Source organism: Astatotilapia calliptera, chromosome 9 (genome assembly GCF_964374335.1).
Source record: "Astatotilapia calliptera chromosome 9, fAstCal68.1, whole genome shotgun sequence".
In the NCBI taxonomy this organism is placed as follows: domain Eukaryota; kingdom Metazoa; phylum Chordata; class Actinopteri; order Cichliformes; family Cichlidae; genus Astatotilapia; species Astatotilapia calliptera.
The window spans coordinates 17,360,573-17,374,590 of NC_137430.1; the positions used below are offsets into that span (position 1 = coordinate 17,360,573).

The 14,018-nt window shown below is 40.6% G+C and overlaps 3 protein-coding genes across 7 annotated transcripts in view; 2 read left to right on the forward strand and 1 right to left on the reverse strand.

Moving 5' to 3' along the window:
* Positions 1–1,536, forward strand: part of rttn (rotatin) — a 37,150-nt gene extending 35,614 nt beyond the window's left edge. For both annotated transcript variants that reach the window (XM_026179443.2, XM_026179445.2), the window contains 3 exons: positions 840–943; positions 1,189–1,258; positions 1,377–1,536. In XM_026179443.2, coding sequence (XP_026035228.2) covers positions 840–943; positions 1,189–1,258; positions 1,377–1,456 — 254 coding nt within the window. In that variant the 3' untranslated portion in view covers positions 1,457–1,536. The remainder of the gene's footprint in view (positions 1–839; positions 944–1,188; positions 1,259–1,376) is intronic.
* Positions 1,537–1,669: 133 nt separating this feature from the next.
* cd226 (CD226 molecule) lies at positions 1,670–6,238 on the forward strand. 3 transcript variants are annotated; one of them, XM_026179447.2, is made up of 6 exons: positions 1,670–2,101; positions 2,746–3,069; positions 3,230–3,607; positions 4,012–4,114; positions 4,426–4,480; positions 4,933–6,238. In XM_026179447.2, the coding sequence occupies exons 1-6, from the start codon at positions 2,038–2,040 to the stop codon at positions 5,068–5,070; spliced, it is 1,062 nt and encodes a 353-aa protein (XP_026035232.2). In that variant the 5' UTR covers positions 1,670–2,037; the 3' UTR covers positions 5,071–6,238. The 3 variants fall into 3 exon arrangements, with proteins under 3 accessions (XP_026035232.2, XP_080162103.1, XP_080162104.1); XM_080305977.1 differs by having other exon boundaries at positions 5,990–6,238; XM_080305978.1 differs by having other exon boundaries at positions 5,993–6,238.
* Positions 6,239–9,713: 3,475 nt separating this feature from the next.
* dok6 (docking protein 6) overlaps positions 9,714–14,018 on the reverse strand; it is a 58,264-nt gene continuing 53,959 nt past the window's right edge. For both annotated transcript variants that reach the window (XM_026179448.2, XM_026179449.2), the window contains one exon: positions 9,714–12,691. In XM_026179448.2, the coding sequence (XP_026035233.1) occupies positions 12,537–12,691 (155 nt within the window). In that variant the 3' untranslated portion in view covers positions 9,714–12,536. The remainder of the gene's footprint in view (positions 12,692–14,018) is intronic.

The window sequence follows — 14,018 nt, forward strand, 5'->3', positions numbered from 1 at the left end:
TCTTTGTTTGAGCACGTTGTCTTTTTGGAATCTTGATTCAAAGTCAGTTGGAAAATAAGCAGACCAACCTTACAAAGCTTAGAGTACCATTTCCACAGCTCTGTTCAGAGTTCCCACATTAGATCAGTCCAGATGTGCCGGGTGGAAAAATCAGATGGCACGATTGTGCTCATTGTAAACACTTGATCAGCTTCATGTTGTTTACCCTGTAAAACTTTAGAAAACAATTATCCTGAACTTTTCTTGACTTCGTGATTAATCTGTTTACATTAAGAAAACAGCAAGTTTTTCCCCAGGTATCTGAAACCTCTGTCGGTTTGGGACTTTCCACAGCGTTGGTAGTTGAATCGGGTAAAAATGATGAGCACTTTATTAAACATAGTAATTGTTTATGTATGTCATAACTATTTGTATTATTATTTATTTCTTTTCAACCCCCTACAGTGACTTCATTAGAGTCCTATACAGTGAATCAAAGTCTTTATGTTTATATACTGATTCAAACGTCCACCACCTCTTATCTTTTGGTGGATCTCCTTTGCTGGTACGGATGTCATATAGAATAAGTTCCAGCTGTTGCACGCCTGGAGACGAGTGTGAGTGGAGCGAATTTTCCATTGTAGAACAAGGTTGTTGTTTTTTTCTCCATTTTATAGCGTGTTGCTTACAGCTGTGTTTTTCTGGGCTCTCTTTTAGCTGGAGCTCGTTGAGGTCTTTTCTTCATTTTTATGGCACTGAAGAGACTTCCTGCATCTAGCATGTGTCCAAAAAAAGTCATTTTCAAGTCTTATTGAGTTGCGAGTCCCCCATAACGATCTGCGCGTCTTTATTTCTTTCAGACAAAGCCATGAAGGTGCTGCTATCCTGCCTCGAAAGTAAAGTGATGGAGACCCGCTGTATGGGAGCTTCTGCAATTTGGGCATTGCTCCATAACAATCAGAGGGTACAAACACACACACATCCTAGTACTAAAACTTTTATTTTAGTGCTTTTATGGCTGGTATTTGAGTTTATGGCTGATCCGTGGCAAATGAAATCCTCTGCCTGCTTGATTGTCTGCCTGTAAGAGAGATTTGCCTCACTGTTCTCTCACTTTCATCCAAGATGATCAATGTTTTTTAATCTCCTGATTATGAAAAAAACAAACTACTATCCTCTTTATAATCTGTTCCTCATTTTCTCTCAAAGGCCAAGACTGCTTTGAAGTGTCCTTCTGTTAGATTGAGAATTGAGAAGGCTCATACCATCGCAAAGAAGGGTAGGCATGAATTTTGTTTCGTATCAGGGTCTGTCTCTGTACCAAATTTGTACATTTGAAGGTTTTCCACATTCCACTGTTTGTGCTTACTTCTTATTTATTTATTTGTAAAATGCAGATGCAGACAGCAACCAGGAACACATGAACACCTACCTACTGGAGTGCCTTGAAAACATTTCTCAGCTGCTAAATACTTGAACGGTGTTTGTTTTTTATGGATTTTTGTACCACGTTTCCATCTGTAAAATGTGAATTATATTAAAAAAATCTTAGCTTGTCGTGTTTGGTCTGATTCCAGTTGATACATTTTCATTTTGAGACCACTGGTGTTTTCAGTTCACCGTTTGTGGTGGTGGCAGTGGTGGTAAGGTGCTTTTCCACACTGTGCCACGTTTGGCTTACTGGTGAAAATCGTCACAAAGTATTCCAGAAACACAGGGAAGAAATCTTTGGTGTTCACAGGAAACTGAGTCAGGGCATGTGTTCCTCTTTCAGTTTCAAGTTTGTAATATGTTATGGATTTTGATTTTTAAATTATACTTAGATATTGCTCTAGAAAAACTTCATCATGAAAGCCACCAAGCAGTATTATGTCACAAGTTTGCCATCCAATCCCAGTCCTGGTGATAAAGTGCTCCTCTGTGTGGAAGGAGTAAACAGTGGGCTATCATGAAGTGCGCCCCAGTAGCTCAAGTGCTTCAAATGCTAGCAGGAAGTGTAGCCTGGGTGCCTCCACTCGTCTCATCAATGCAGCTTTCATTCTCCCTCTGTGGGGCAAGATGGAAGCTGTACAAAAGGACTGCTGGTACTTCGTGGTACTTATCTTTCTCCCTTTTCTTAAAGGTATGGGTTTTATTTTTTAATTCAAATATATTTCTTTGAATTTGCAGTGTTTGTTTTTTAATTGGAAAAAGTGCTGTAACAAATACTTTTACTAACAATTTTAAAACTGATGGCTTTAAGGCTGTTTTAAAGTAATCTAACAAAATCATTTTCTGATATCTAAATCATTAAAAAACAAACAAAATGTAACTTTTCATTCTTATTTAAAGTCGATAAGCCTGTAATCATAAGTCTTTCTAGACATTATTATTCCAGACTTGGCTCTCCCAAGGGCTTCACTGGATTTGAGACAAATTGTCATTCAGCTCAGATAAAAGGCTTTGAAAAACTTGGAGGCTTGATCACCAGCAATTGTCAGCTGTTTTTATGTGTTCTGGCTTAAATTAGCCTAATTACCATAGGCCGAGGGATGATCTCAGAGTTTTGAATTGCTCTTCAAGTAGAGGGCTCTCATTGTGTATGTGTAAACCCGATAGAGGTTCTCTGCCAGTAAAGGAAAACTATTATAGAATAAACTGTATGAACGTTAGATTTATTCCTTCCTTCTTAAAAATGTGTAATTTTGTAGCTTCATGGCTATTTTGTTATCTGTGTTGTGTCATGACTCATATGTTAACAACAGAAAAAACAATGCCTTTGTCCAGTTGCTGTCCAGCAGAGAGTGCCTGCTACAGTTAGGCTGGAGGAGGGGATGGTTCTGCATTGCTTGTGCCCCTGGGATGGCAACCTCAGCATGGTGTCTTGGACAAAAAGGTCAGAAAAAAATCCAGTGGCTGTTTTCCACCCTGATTTTGGAGTGGTTTTATCACATCGTTTCGATGGGAGAGTGGAGTTCCTGAAGAACGGTCCCATGGATGGCAGTATTTCCATAAAGAACGTTACCCATCAGGATATCGGGCTTTACGAGTGCTCTGTTCAGACCTTCCCTCGGGGACCCTGGACCCGGCACATTCAGGTGGAGGATTTAGGTAAATATGGCAGAAAGCGTCAGAGCGCATGTTCTGAGCTGTCTAGTATCATTCCCACCTCCCCCGCTTAGTGATTAAAAATGGTGAAATATGAAACCTAGAAAGGTGCCATACTGTAGTTTCCATCACATATTATTAGATTTCTTTCTTTCGCTTACAGATGAGCCACCAGAGGAAGACCCCACAGAGCCCACTCCCACACAGGAGGCCGTTTCAAACGAAAAGCTGCTAGTAGAGCAGAACAGCAACCTGACCATCAGATGTAACTATCAGCATAATGGCACCGTTAACCAGGTCATATTGGAGAGGATGCTGCACGGCCAGTCGTGGACCATTGTTGGAGTGTGCAAGAAGGTGGAGGAAGGCCTGGTGGCGGAGGACTACAGCGACAGGGGCCGGGTCAGCTGTGAGGACAGCCTGGATATGAGTCTGCACTTGACTGACGTGACACAGGAAGACAACGGTTTCTACCGCTGTACTTTTAACACCGATGCAGGACAGCAAACTACCACCGTGCAGCTCACCACTGTGGCTTCAGGTACGAAGCAGGCACCATGAAGTTGAAGACATGCATACATTCAGCTGTGTGTGTGTCTGTGATTGTTTAAATTAGTTGTGAATTGACATTAAGAAGTGGATGGAAGTAAATAAGGCCAGCGATGATAATGAAATTAAAGAAAACAAAGCATGTGATGTCACTCGCACATTCACAGCTGCTCAGTGCGCTGAAGCCACAGAGGTTTGTGGCTAAAAGTCCGAGCTCTGTCACTGCGTATCTGAAAAAGCACTGGTTGCACCATATGTGTGTCATGGAACCAATTGAAAACACTAATCAGACACTGCTGTATAACATAGAATTATTCAGAAAACAAATTTTCACACTGTTTTGTTCCCTGTTTGATTTTTGTTTCTTCTGTTTTTCTCGCTCCTACACATAACCAGGTTGGTTCAGCCTGTCGTTATACATGATGTACATTTACATCGGGGTTGGAGCTGCTGGACTCTGTCTACTTATTGCCATCATCATAGCAGTAATGAGGCACAGGTAAGATATCAGCAAACTAAAGTAAGGGGTGCTCTGTCAATAAACACAGATAAGTACGGAGGGAACACCGATGGTTCAGCTCATAGTGTGATAACGCTGACACACTGATGTTTAGCAGGGAGCATGCTTCCATCTCAAGCTCCATACATGCCTATCAAATGTCACTCTTTAAGTGTTTAAACCTGTGCTCCTTGAAGAAATGTGTTCATAAGAAAATATCATTACTATCTTGGAAATCTTCTGATGCAGCGCAGTTAAGTTTGTTTTTTTTGAACAGTAATGAAAATCCTTTTTGTCTGAAAACCCTGCAGAAAGAGGAACAAGAGAAAGGAGTACAGAGTGAAACTGCATCCATCCCAGAGACAGGTAGGCATCGCCACGTTCATTTTATCTACTCTCCTCTTTACTCTCGACACCTTTAAGGCACTCCCGTACCTTCTCATCAGACTTGCACTTAATTACAAAACCATCACCCTTTACAGCTAATCTCAGCTAATGGCACCGCCCACTCATTTAACTAATGCTAATTAACTTCAATGTTAACTGAAAGTGTCTTTGAAGACAAGCAGCTTGTTAAAATGTTATTACAGTATTGATGTGCTGAGTTTGATTATTTGATGTAAATAAATACACAAGCTCTTTAATAATTAGCTGATCTTTTTACACATTTTTGATATAATATGAATGTGTTATTTATTAGCGTGAGCCCATATTGGTGGAAAAAGTAACTACATTTTGCCAAGCTGCTTCACCTCTACTGCCTGTTTTGGTGTAATGGCTTAAAAAGCATTAACATTCACTTCCTCACATCCTCACAGCCAAACTTCTATGAGAACATCCCCATGTGTCCCAGGATAAAGAAGTCCAGACAGATCAGAAACTGTCCCGTTTATGCCAACGTACAGACCGTCCGATCCATGAAAACCACATCGCACCAACGACAGTGTAATAAATAAACACACCCACGAATGCGAGGTACTGGATGATGTCGATCTGTCACAGCTTTGTGTGCGTGCGCCTTCCAGCCTTTCACAAACAAAGCGCATCAAAGTTTATCTGAGAAAAAAAGAAGAAATCCACCTGTGTTGACATGAACAAATAATTTATTTGATATCTTGTAATTATATGTGTGGATCACGCTGACACTGATTAGCATTCACGCCGTGGTTTCAAATTAGCTAACAAGTTGGTGCTTATCTGCGAGTCAGAACGCTGACAGGGGCTGTTTGGGTCCAGCCTTGCTCGCTCTAATTAAATGTAGTATGTACTGCATAATTACTGTTGAGGAAATATTTGTTTTGGCCATAACAGTATTTGACAGTAACAATCACGCAGAAGACAAGACAAAGGGCCGTGTAATCGTTCTTTTTACTTCTCTAACCCCCGAGTAAAACGACTGACAAAAGCCTTTGTAATTGCCCTCCTTTTTACTTTCATCCCTCCTGGTTTCCATTCAGGGATTGACAATGGTGTCTAATCATCTAACGGAAGAGAAAAGCAGTCACTCAGCACTGTACCATCACTTGAGACCGTTACTTACCCCAACGGGCTCTGTGTCTGGGATGGCTGCATTCTAGTTACATCACACTCTGCGCGCAGGAGCTAAGCTCTAATTAGCTAATCCTGTGCTTACTTTGTAGCTGCTCAGACTTTGTGTGCCTGCTGTTTATTGATGAGTGTTTGTTCCTGTCGTTGTTCTCCTGTTGTAAAAATGATTTTATGATAAGCTGTCAAAAGTTTTCCAAGCTGTATTTATTGTTTTGTTTCCAGAGTTTTTCCGAGCTTGCTTTCGTAAATCAATATTTAGGGTTTATGATGCTGTAGTACTGTTAAGCCGTGTGCTGTTTGTGTAATCTAATTCATTTATCTCCATAGAAGTGGAGGCAGTGGCAGAGGCAGTAATGGATATGCGGGCTATTCCGCTAAGAACAAGACAAATGTGGAGCATAAAGGGACAATATAATCAGTTTGTTTTTTGCTTTCAATTCGCTTCCAATTCAAGAATCTGCAGCTGTACTTTCTGGGATGGCACTAAAGATGACGCGAGCGTGACCAACCATACTGAAACTGTTGTGTGTGACTGTAAACGATTTCATGTGGTACGAATAAAACTGTGTCACTGCCTCTGCTTCCTTTTGTTTTCCTGTGTTAGGTGTAGTTGAGTTTGTAGACTAATTGGACAGAATCATCGATGACTGTAGTCGTTTCTAAGAAAGCAAATCATTTCCTGTAACCCACAAAGAGGTACCAGGTGACACGTGGGCAAAAGATGAGCCGTGATGATCTAAAAAGGAAAGCAGCCCGCATAAAAATCCAGCATTTTGCAAAGCGGCGAGTGACTGCAGAGTCTGTTCGATTTCATCAGACAATTTGCGAGATGTCTGCAAATTTGAACGCCTGTATATAATTTACTGCAGGTGGATTTTTCTTTCCCGTTGGTGACATTTTCATTGTAATCTGTCAAATTTAGGTTACGTTCTAAATAAAATTTGTAACTTCAGTGTCTAACCCTTTGCTTACTTTTTAGTGTTGGCTCTCTGAAAAAGAAACACAAAACGATCTGTCAAATCACCATATGAAACAGCCAAGATAAGAAATGTGCCGTACATCTGTTTGTGAACCAAAATGACAGATGCAAAGAATGAGGTGTTTGCTTCTATCTGAAACCTCAGCTTGAAAGCGTAAGTCAAAGAAGAGTGTGTTAACCACCACCCGCAAAGCCACTAATGATCTGAAGAGGCGCTTTCTGGCTTTTAGCACAGCATGCACAGAAACAATGTTAAAAAGTAGAGTAAGGGGCTCGTGTTTTTCATCTGAACGAAACTGCAGAAAGTGTGAAAACACTGTTTTTGTTCATCTCTCACTGTGGGGTAATTTTCGCTCTTCATTATAAAGAAGGCATTTGTTTATGGACGGCTAGTTTAAGGTCCCAACACAGCATTTCAACCAGGTTGAGGACTTTGACTCGGCCTTTGCAACATGTTGATTTGTTACTTTTTCCACCATTGTGTTGTAGATTTGCTGCTGTAGTTGGGATCATTGTCCTGTTGCATGACCTAGTTTGTCCAACTGTCAGACAGATGGCCTCACATTTGACTCTACACTCTTTGGTATACAGAAGAGTTCATAGTTGACTCAAAACGAGCCTAAATCATTAGCCCTCCACTGCGTCTGACAGTTGGTATGAGGTGTGCTGATATGCTGGTCTCATCTGTCCACAGTCCTTCGGCTTGTTTAGATCCAAGCTTGCAGTGCTGCCATGCTCCTTTTAAACAGGAGAGGCTTTCTTCTGGCATCCCTTCTACAGGGAGTGCAGAATTATTAGGCAAGTTGTATTTTTGAGGAATAATGTTATTATTGAACAACAACCATGTTCTCAATGAACCCAAAAAACTCATTAATATCAAAGCTGAATGTTTGTGGAAGTAGTTTTTAGTTTGTTTTTAGTTTTAGCTATTTTAGGGGGATATCTGTGTGTGCAGGTGACTATTACTGTGCATAATTATTAGGCAACTTAACAAAAAACAAATATATACCCATTTCAATTATTTATTTTTACCAGTGAAACCAATATAACATCTCCACATTCACAAATATACATTTCTGACATTCAAAAACAAAACAAAAACAAATCAGCGACCAATATAGCCACCTTTCTTTGCAAGGACACTCAAAAGCCTGCCATCCATGGATTCTGTCAGTGTTTTGATCTGTTCACCATCAACATTGCGTGCAGCAACAACCACAGCCTCCCAGACACTGTTCAGAGAGGTGTACTGTTTTCCCTCCTTGTAAATCTCACATTTGATGATGGACCACAGGTTCTCAATGGGGTTCAGATCAGGTGAACGAGGAGGCCATGTCATTCGTTTTCCTTCTTTTATACCCTTTCTTGCCAGCCACGCTGTGGAGTACTTGGACGCGTGTGATGGAGCATTGTCCTGCATGAAAATCATGTTTTTCTTGAAGGATGCAGACTTCTTCCTGTACCACTGCTTGAAGAAGGTGTCTTCCAGAAACTGGCAGTAGGACTGGGAGTTGAGCTTGACTCCATCCTCAACCCGAAAAGGCCCCACAAGCTCATCTTTGATGATACCAGCCCAAACCAGTACTCCACCTCCACCTTGCTGGCGTCTGAGTCGGACTGGAGCTCTCTGCCCTTTACCAATCCAGCCACGGGCCCATCCATCTGGCCCATCCATCTGGCCCATCAAGACTCACTCTCATTTCATCAGTCCATAAAACCTTAGAAAAACCAGTCTTGAGATGTTTCTTGGCCCAGTCTTGACGTTTCAGCTTGTGTGTCTTGTTCAGTGGTGGTCGTCTTTCAGTCTTTCTTACCTTGGCCATGTCTCTGAGTATTGCACACCTTGTGCTTTTGGGCACTCCAGTGATGTTGCAGCTCTGAAATATGGCCAAACTGGTGGCAAGTGGCATCTTGGCAGCTGCACGCTTGACTTTTCTCAGTTCATAGGCAGTTATTTTGCGCCTTGGTTTTTCCACACGCTTCTTGCGACCCTGTTGACTATTTTGAATGAAAGGCTTGATTGTTCGATGATCACGCTTCAGAAGCTTTGCAATTTTGAGACTGCTGCATCCCTCTGCAAGATATCTCACTATTTTTGACTTTTCTGAGCCTGTCAAGTCCTTCTTTTGACCCATTTTGCCAAAGGAAAGGACGTTGCCTAATAATTATGCACACCTGATATAGGGTGTTGATGTCATTAGACCACACCCCTTCTCATTACAGAGTTGCACATCACCTAATATGCTTAATTGGTAGTAGGCTTTCGAGCCTATACAGCTTGGAGTAAGACAACATGCATGAAGAGGATGATGTAGACAAAATACTCATTTGCCTAATAATTCTGCACTCCCTGTAAACAAGCCACACATCCGTCTTGTTGGAATGAACTTTAACATTTAATGTATAAACTGAGGTCTGTAGAGTCTGAGAGGTAGCTCTTGGGTGCAGTGTCAGTGAGCGCTGCACAGCCTGACCTCGTGGTGAATTTGCTGGGACATGCAGTCTTGTTGTGAATCATCTTTCTCGCTGCAGAATCATGGACTTTAAATTGTCTGGAAATATAACCCTAAGAAAATGACTGACGTCTTTCGTCCTTAGCTAAATAGTAAAACATCAGCTTTCATAGAGGTTCGCAGTTCCCGATGATCACTGTTACTGAACCTCATAATTCTTGTGGAAGCAGTAAGCTTGTACTTTTTTTTTTTTCTTTTTCTTTTTCCGCACGCTGCTTCTGAATTTGGCTCAGCCATTATCGAATGAATAACAACACATATGCCAGGGTAACATGCAGTGCCTTCTGATTCATCTGAGGTTGCATTTACCCGAATTTAAGACCTGTTATGTACCACCTGATTTTTTTTAATCCCTCCTACGTAAAACCTTAGAACTGAAAGAGGGGGTGCTTTCTTTTTCACATGACTGTACTCCTCTTGTGTGTTATTGCAAAACTTTCCCCATTACAATATTGTTTTCCCCTAAAGCTTAACTAAAGCGTAAAGAATAAAAAGTAAAAGAATGCTACATGTACCTAATGAGAATCCTGATGGCATAAAGGGCAAAAAAAATCTGATACATGGCAGAACATTGAATTTATTACCTTTTTTTTTTAATCATCAAAAACATTACATATGTACATTTAGTGAAAACTGTAGGCCTACACTCATGTATTAAAAGTGCTATTATAATCTATGAGAACAAAACATGGCAGACACAAACACAATCATATAGTAATGATAACAACTTTTCATGACACTTCTACAAACAAGTGAATAGCTACAGTGAACGAAAATAAAACGGCAAATGACAAACACAATCAACTAGAAGTTTCTCCAGTCCTCTCAGTACAGCTGCCAGTGCAATGGAACTACTATACTGGAGCTAAGACTCAACTCAGTTATACAACAGCTTAGTTAAATGTGGCCAGCAACTGTATCAGTGGACTCTGTGATGCAGGCTAACAATCATCTGTGGCTTAAATTAATAAAATTAATTACATGATTGCGGTTTTTCTTTTTTTAATATAATATTTTGCACAAAATAAATTGACGACAGCGAAACACAAAATAAGCGCTTGTACTTTAGAAACTGTTCAAATGTAAAACCAAGACAAAAGAGCATCAGTGCCAAAAAACAAACAACAAAAACACAACCCACCTTTAAAAATGATTACATTTGACACTGAGAGACTCCCATGTTGCCTAAAACTGATTGTCATTGGAAACTTTTGTGATTAACCCACAAAATGCTGTAATTTCAGTATTGGAGAATGAACAAGAAAAAAAAAAGTCATAATTTTGATGCATGAAAAACACCACCACAAATATTTAGAGATGAATTCGGGTCTAGTGATTGCCACCCACGGCTAACAGGTTATACTCGGTATTGATGCTGTTACATGGCATTTCACAGCCGGGAAAAAAGGAAATGTGGCAAAGCGGTTTTGAAGATTCCAAGTAAACTTTCCGGTCAGCAATGGTAAACTCAAAACCCAAAGACGTTGCTTTGGTTAGATCTCACAATCCACGGTCTGTGTGTCGGAAGGCACTTCTTACTCAAGGAGGACGATGCAGAAACCATAATCACAGCAGTGTTTCCGTCATGCTACAGAGAGGAATGGAAGCGGATGGAAAAAGGGGGCTGCAGGGAACTAGCAGGGGTAGTTAGTTGTTAGGCTGCTGGGTTTGAAACTGCATGGGCGTTTTTTTTGTTTTTGTCTTCTTTAAAAGAGTAGATCTGTTTCCAAAGCCATCAGCCAATCACAAAGCCTGGAAACAAAAAACATTAGCCTCACTGTTTCAAACTTGTTACATTGTTTCATTTCCTCTGTACCAAAAAAAAAAAACCCATGAAGAAAGAAATAATGTGCTGATACACAAAATCAGTTTCCTTCATAGAGCTAAGAGTGGGTTTACTTGTTTCAGTTCAGTTTTTATTGTCGGAGAATGTTTCACTGTAGTTTAGGGTACATTTGTTTCGGTTTGACCTTTAGTCTTTTTAATTACCAGTGTGTGTCGGGAATATGTGAAAGGCAAGATTTAAGAAAAATCGACATAGGTATAACAAAACCCCATTTTTTGAAGGCAGCTGTTCACCATCATGTAGCCATTCAAAGTCTCAATAAAAATATCCATCACAGCTTTTACTGAACTAACAAATAGTAAAACTATGAGTTCACAAAACCATTTCAGCTACTTTTAATTCTTTTCAAAAGTCTAGTTTTTATCATTATTTTAGCTAACTTTGTTTGAAGTTGAGACAACGTGATACCAACATTTTTAAGCAAAACAGACTTTTATAAGCTTTGGACAAATATACTGAAGTTGGAAGATTGATTTCTGAGCTTGTGAAATGGGAGTGCCAGGCAGTAGAGTAACTTTATAACAAAGTATATGTTCTCAAAGAAATGCACTGATTTTAATCTATTTTCCCCAAAATTAAACTGTGTTATTAAGTTGAATGAAAAGTAGTTATGATGTTTAATTGCCACAGAGCACATCCTGGACCCAAAATGCCAATATCACCTCTGCTCTGCGTAGCTTACTCCCTCAGGTCGCTCTCTTTACACCTTTTTGCAAATGAACCAGTCCTCAGAGGAACCGGACGACGACGTGCTTGGTGGCTATTAAAATCAAATTGCTCTGGTGAAAAGGTAAGGTTGGCAGTTTTAATAAAGCAGATGCTGTGCGAAGGTTACATTGGATCATTTCTGACATGACGGTCCATTACTACATCCTTCAAGCACATATCTGAATGACTATTTCCCTTTGCCAGTTGTATTCATTCAGGACTTTAGCTGATCCATCACTGGCGTCAGCATCGAGCGTCTTTCGTGTAAGGCATTGATCAGTTTCACATTCTTGAGAAGAAAAAAAAAGGTCAAAGCAGCGAGTGTGGGAGTATTTTGAGTCAAAACTGGTGGAATTTCTCATGAATTGGTTGCTGAGGCTGCACATCAATGGAGCGAGCCTGATGGCATTTCAGGAGTTTTGTAATAAAAGTTGACACTGGTTTACAGCGGGCTGTGGTGTGTTAGTAGCTTTTAGGTTTTGTAAGGTATGATGTAGTGCTTTAAAACAGGGATGGGGAGAATCATGCTGGCTTTAAAAGGATAATGACAACATAAAACACTTGAAAACGACAGTTAAAGGATTTTTTTTTTCTTCCTTTTGGTACAATCTTTGAAGCTACTTCGGCTGTCGCACGTCGCACAAAAAAAATAGGTACAATCCTCCTCGAGATCATTTTTTCGCATACCGATCGCTCTACAGTTGACACTACTGTCTGTAAGTTATCACCATAAAATGATATATTACACATGTCGCTATACATATTTCTACATCCTCTCTAAAGCAGTGGGTAAAGTGTTCAGTCCAGTGTCGATGGAGCAATTCTCTGTCATTGAAGGGGTCTCAGGCTGCAACTAGATTCACAGCCACTAGAGGGCGACGGCGCCTCTCGCTGGTGCTGGCTCTCCTCCTGTTCAGGCTCATCAGACAGAAAGCTGGGGAAGGTCTGTGCTCTCGGGATGAAAGTCATCATCAGGCCCGTTCCTTTGAGAGGGAGAAAGAAAAGCTTCAAGTGAGCACTTTTTTTTTCCTCTCTATTTCCTCTTTTTTGTTAAGAGGAGTAAAATTAGCCGATCTGCTTCATTTATCTGGAACTCCACTGCAACACAGTATTGTTTCTTAAACTATATAGTCATAGTGCAACTGTTGCTTAGCTACTGTCCATGGAAATATCTTTATGGAGATTAAAGAACGACGCTTCTCAATTTTGCTAAAACAATCTTTTAAAGCCCTTTGATGAAGTTGAAGGTCCTTTTCAGATATACAAAATCTATAAACCCTAACAGGTATAATAGTAACAGATGTGACATAAAAGCAACCTTTCATCTCAGATAAACAACTTCATTCGGCCCTCTCATCCTCCTCGACTGCTGTCGTCTCTCTCTGTCCCCTGCCATCTCCCTCTCCACCTTAATTTAAATTAACTGGCCCAATTTGTTGTGCAGTTTGTGTTGGTAAAATGCACTGAAAGTGAGTAATGGATACTTGTGGGTGGAGTGCTGTTCTTGTGCAACCGCGGGGCCATTAATAATATATTAGAATGCGGTTTGGAGACGTGCACACGGAGGTAGGTTGGGGATAAAGTGGCTGGCAAGCTGCTGATCATGCACCAAACAAGGAGGAAGTGGCCAATGATCAATATTGCAGGAGGTGCGAAACCTAACACAACGCTGTAATCAACTCTAACCTACAGCATACACGGGGCCAGCTAACATAGCCAGCTGGGAGAAGTTGCTGCTGTCAATATTTTTCAGGCATTTCAGATTCACCTATGCAGGCTAATTGAAATTTGATTAACAAATTAAAATTTGATTGTTCTTTTAATATTCCCAAGGGGCATGGATAAAGTCGTGATTCTTACAACTGTTATTGGTGCTGAAATGCTTCTTAGCAGATATGACTTTAAGCTGTGCAAACCATTTGTTATACAGAGAACACACACATACCAGAACCCACGCGCACAGCCAGCAGCACCAGATATCATGGTACCCAAAGGGAACTGGGATCAGACACGCTGCCACTTCACCACAACGCGGAATATAAAACATGACCCAGTCAACCTGGCAATCAATGTCAATTGTGAGCGTACATCAGTACCACAGAGACAGAAGTCTTGTTTTAAAAAAATGGAGGCATGTAAAAAAGAAAAGATGCACAAGTTAAAGAAAGATACTGAGAAGGGAAAACACAGAAAAGGCATTTTTCCTGTGCGAGTTCAGGGAACAGCTTGCAGGAGGAAGCACAGAGGGGCCTGTGTGGGTGTGAGGATGAGACCAACACAGCATCAGCCATAACAGGTGAGTCATACATA

What these genes read in the sequence shown, in the direction of transcription:
- cd226 (XM_026179447.2), top strand. Translation starts at nt 2,038, where the DNA reads ATGGAAGCTGTACAAAAGGACTGCTGGTACTTCGTGGTACTTATCTTT. An exon ending in ATAGCAGTAATGAGGCACAG is followed by an intron (nt 4,115 to 4,425) that starts GTAAGATATCAG and finishes AAAACCCTGCAG; the next exon opens with AAAGAGGAACAAGAGAAAGG. An exon ending in TGCATCCATCCCAGAGACAG is followed by an intron (nt 4,481 to 4,932) that starts GTAGGCATCGCC and finishes ACATCCTCACAG; the next exon opens with CCAAACTTCTATGAGAACAT.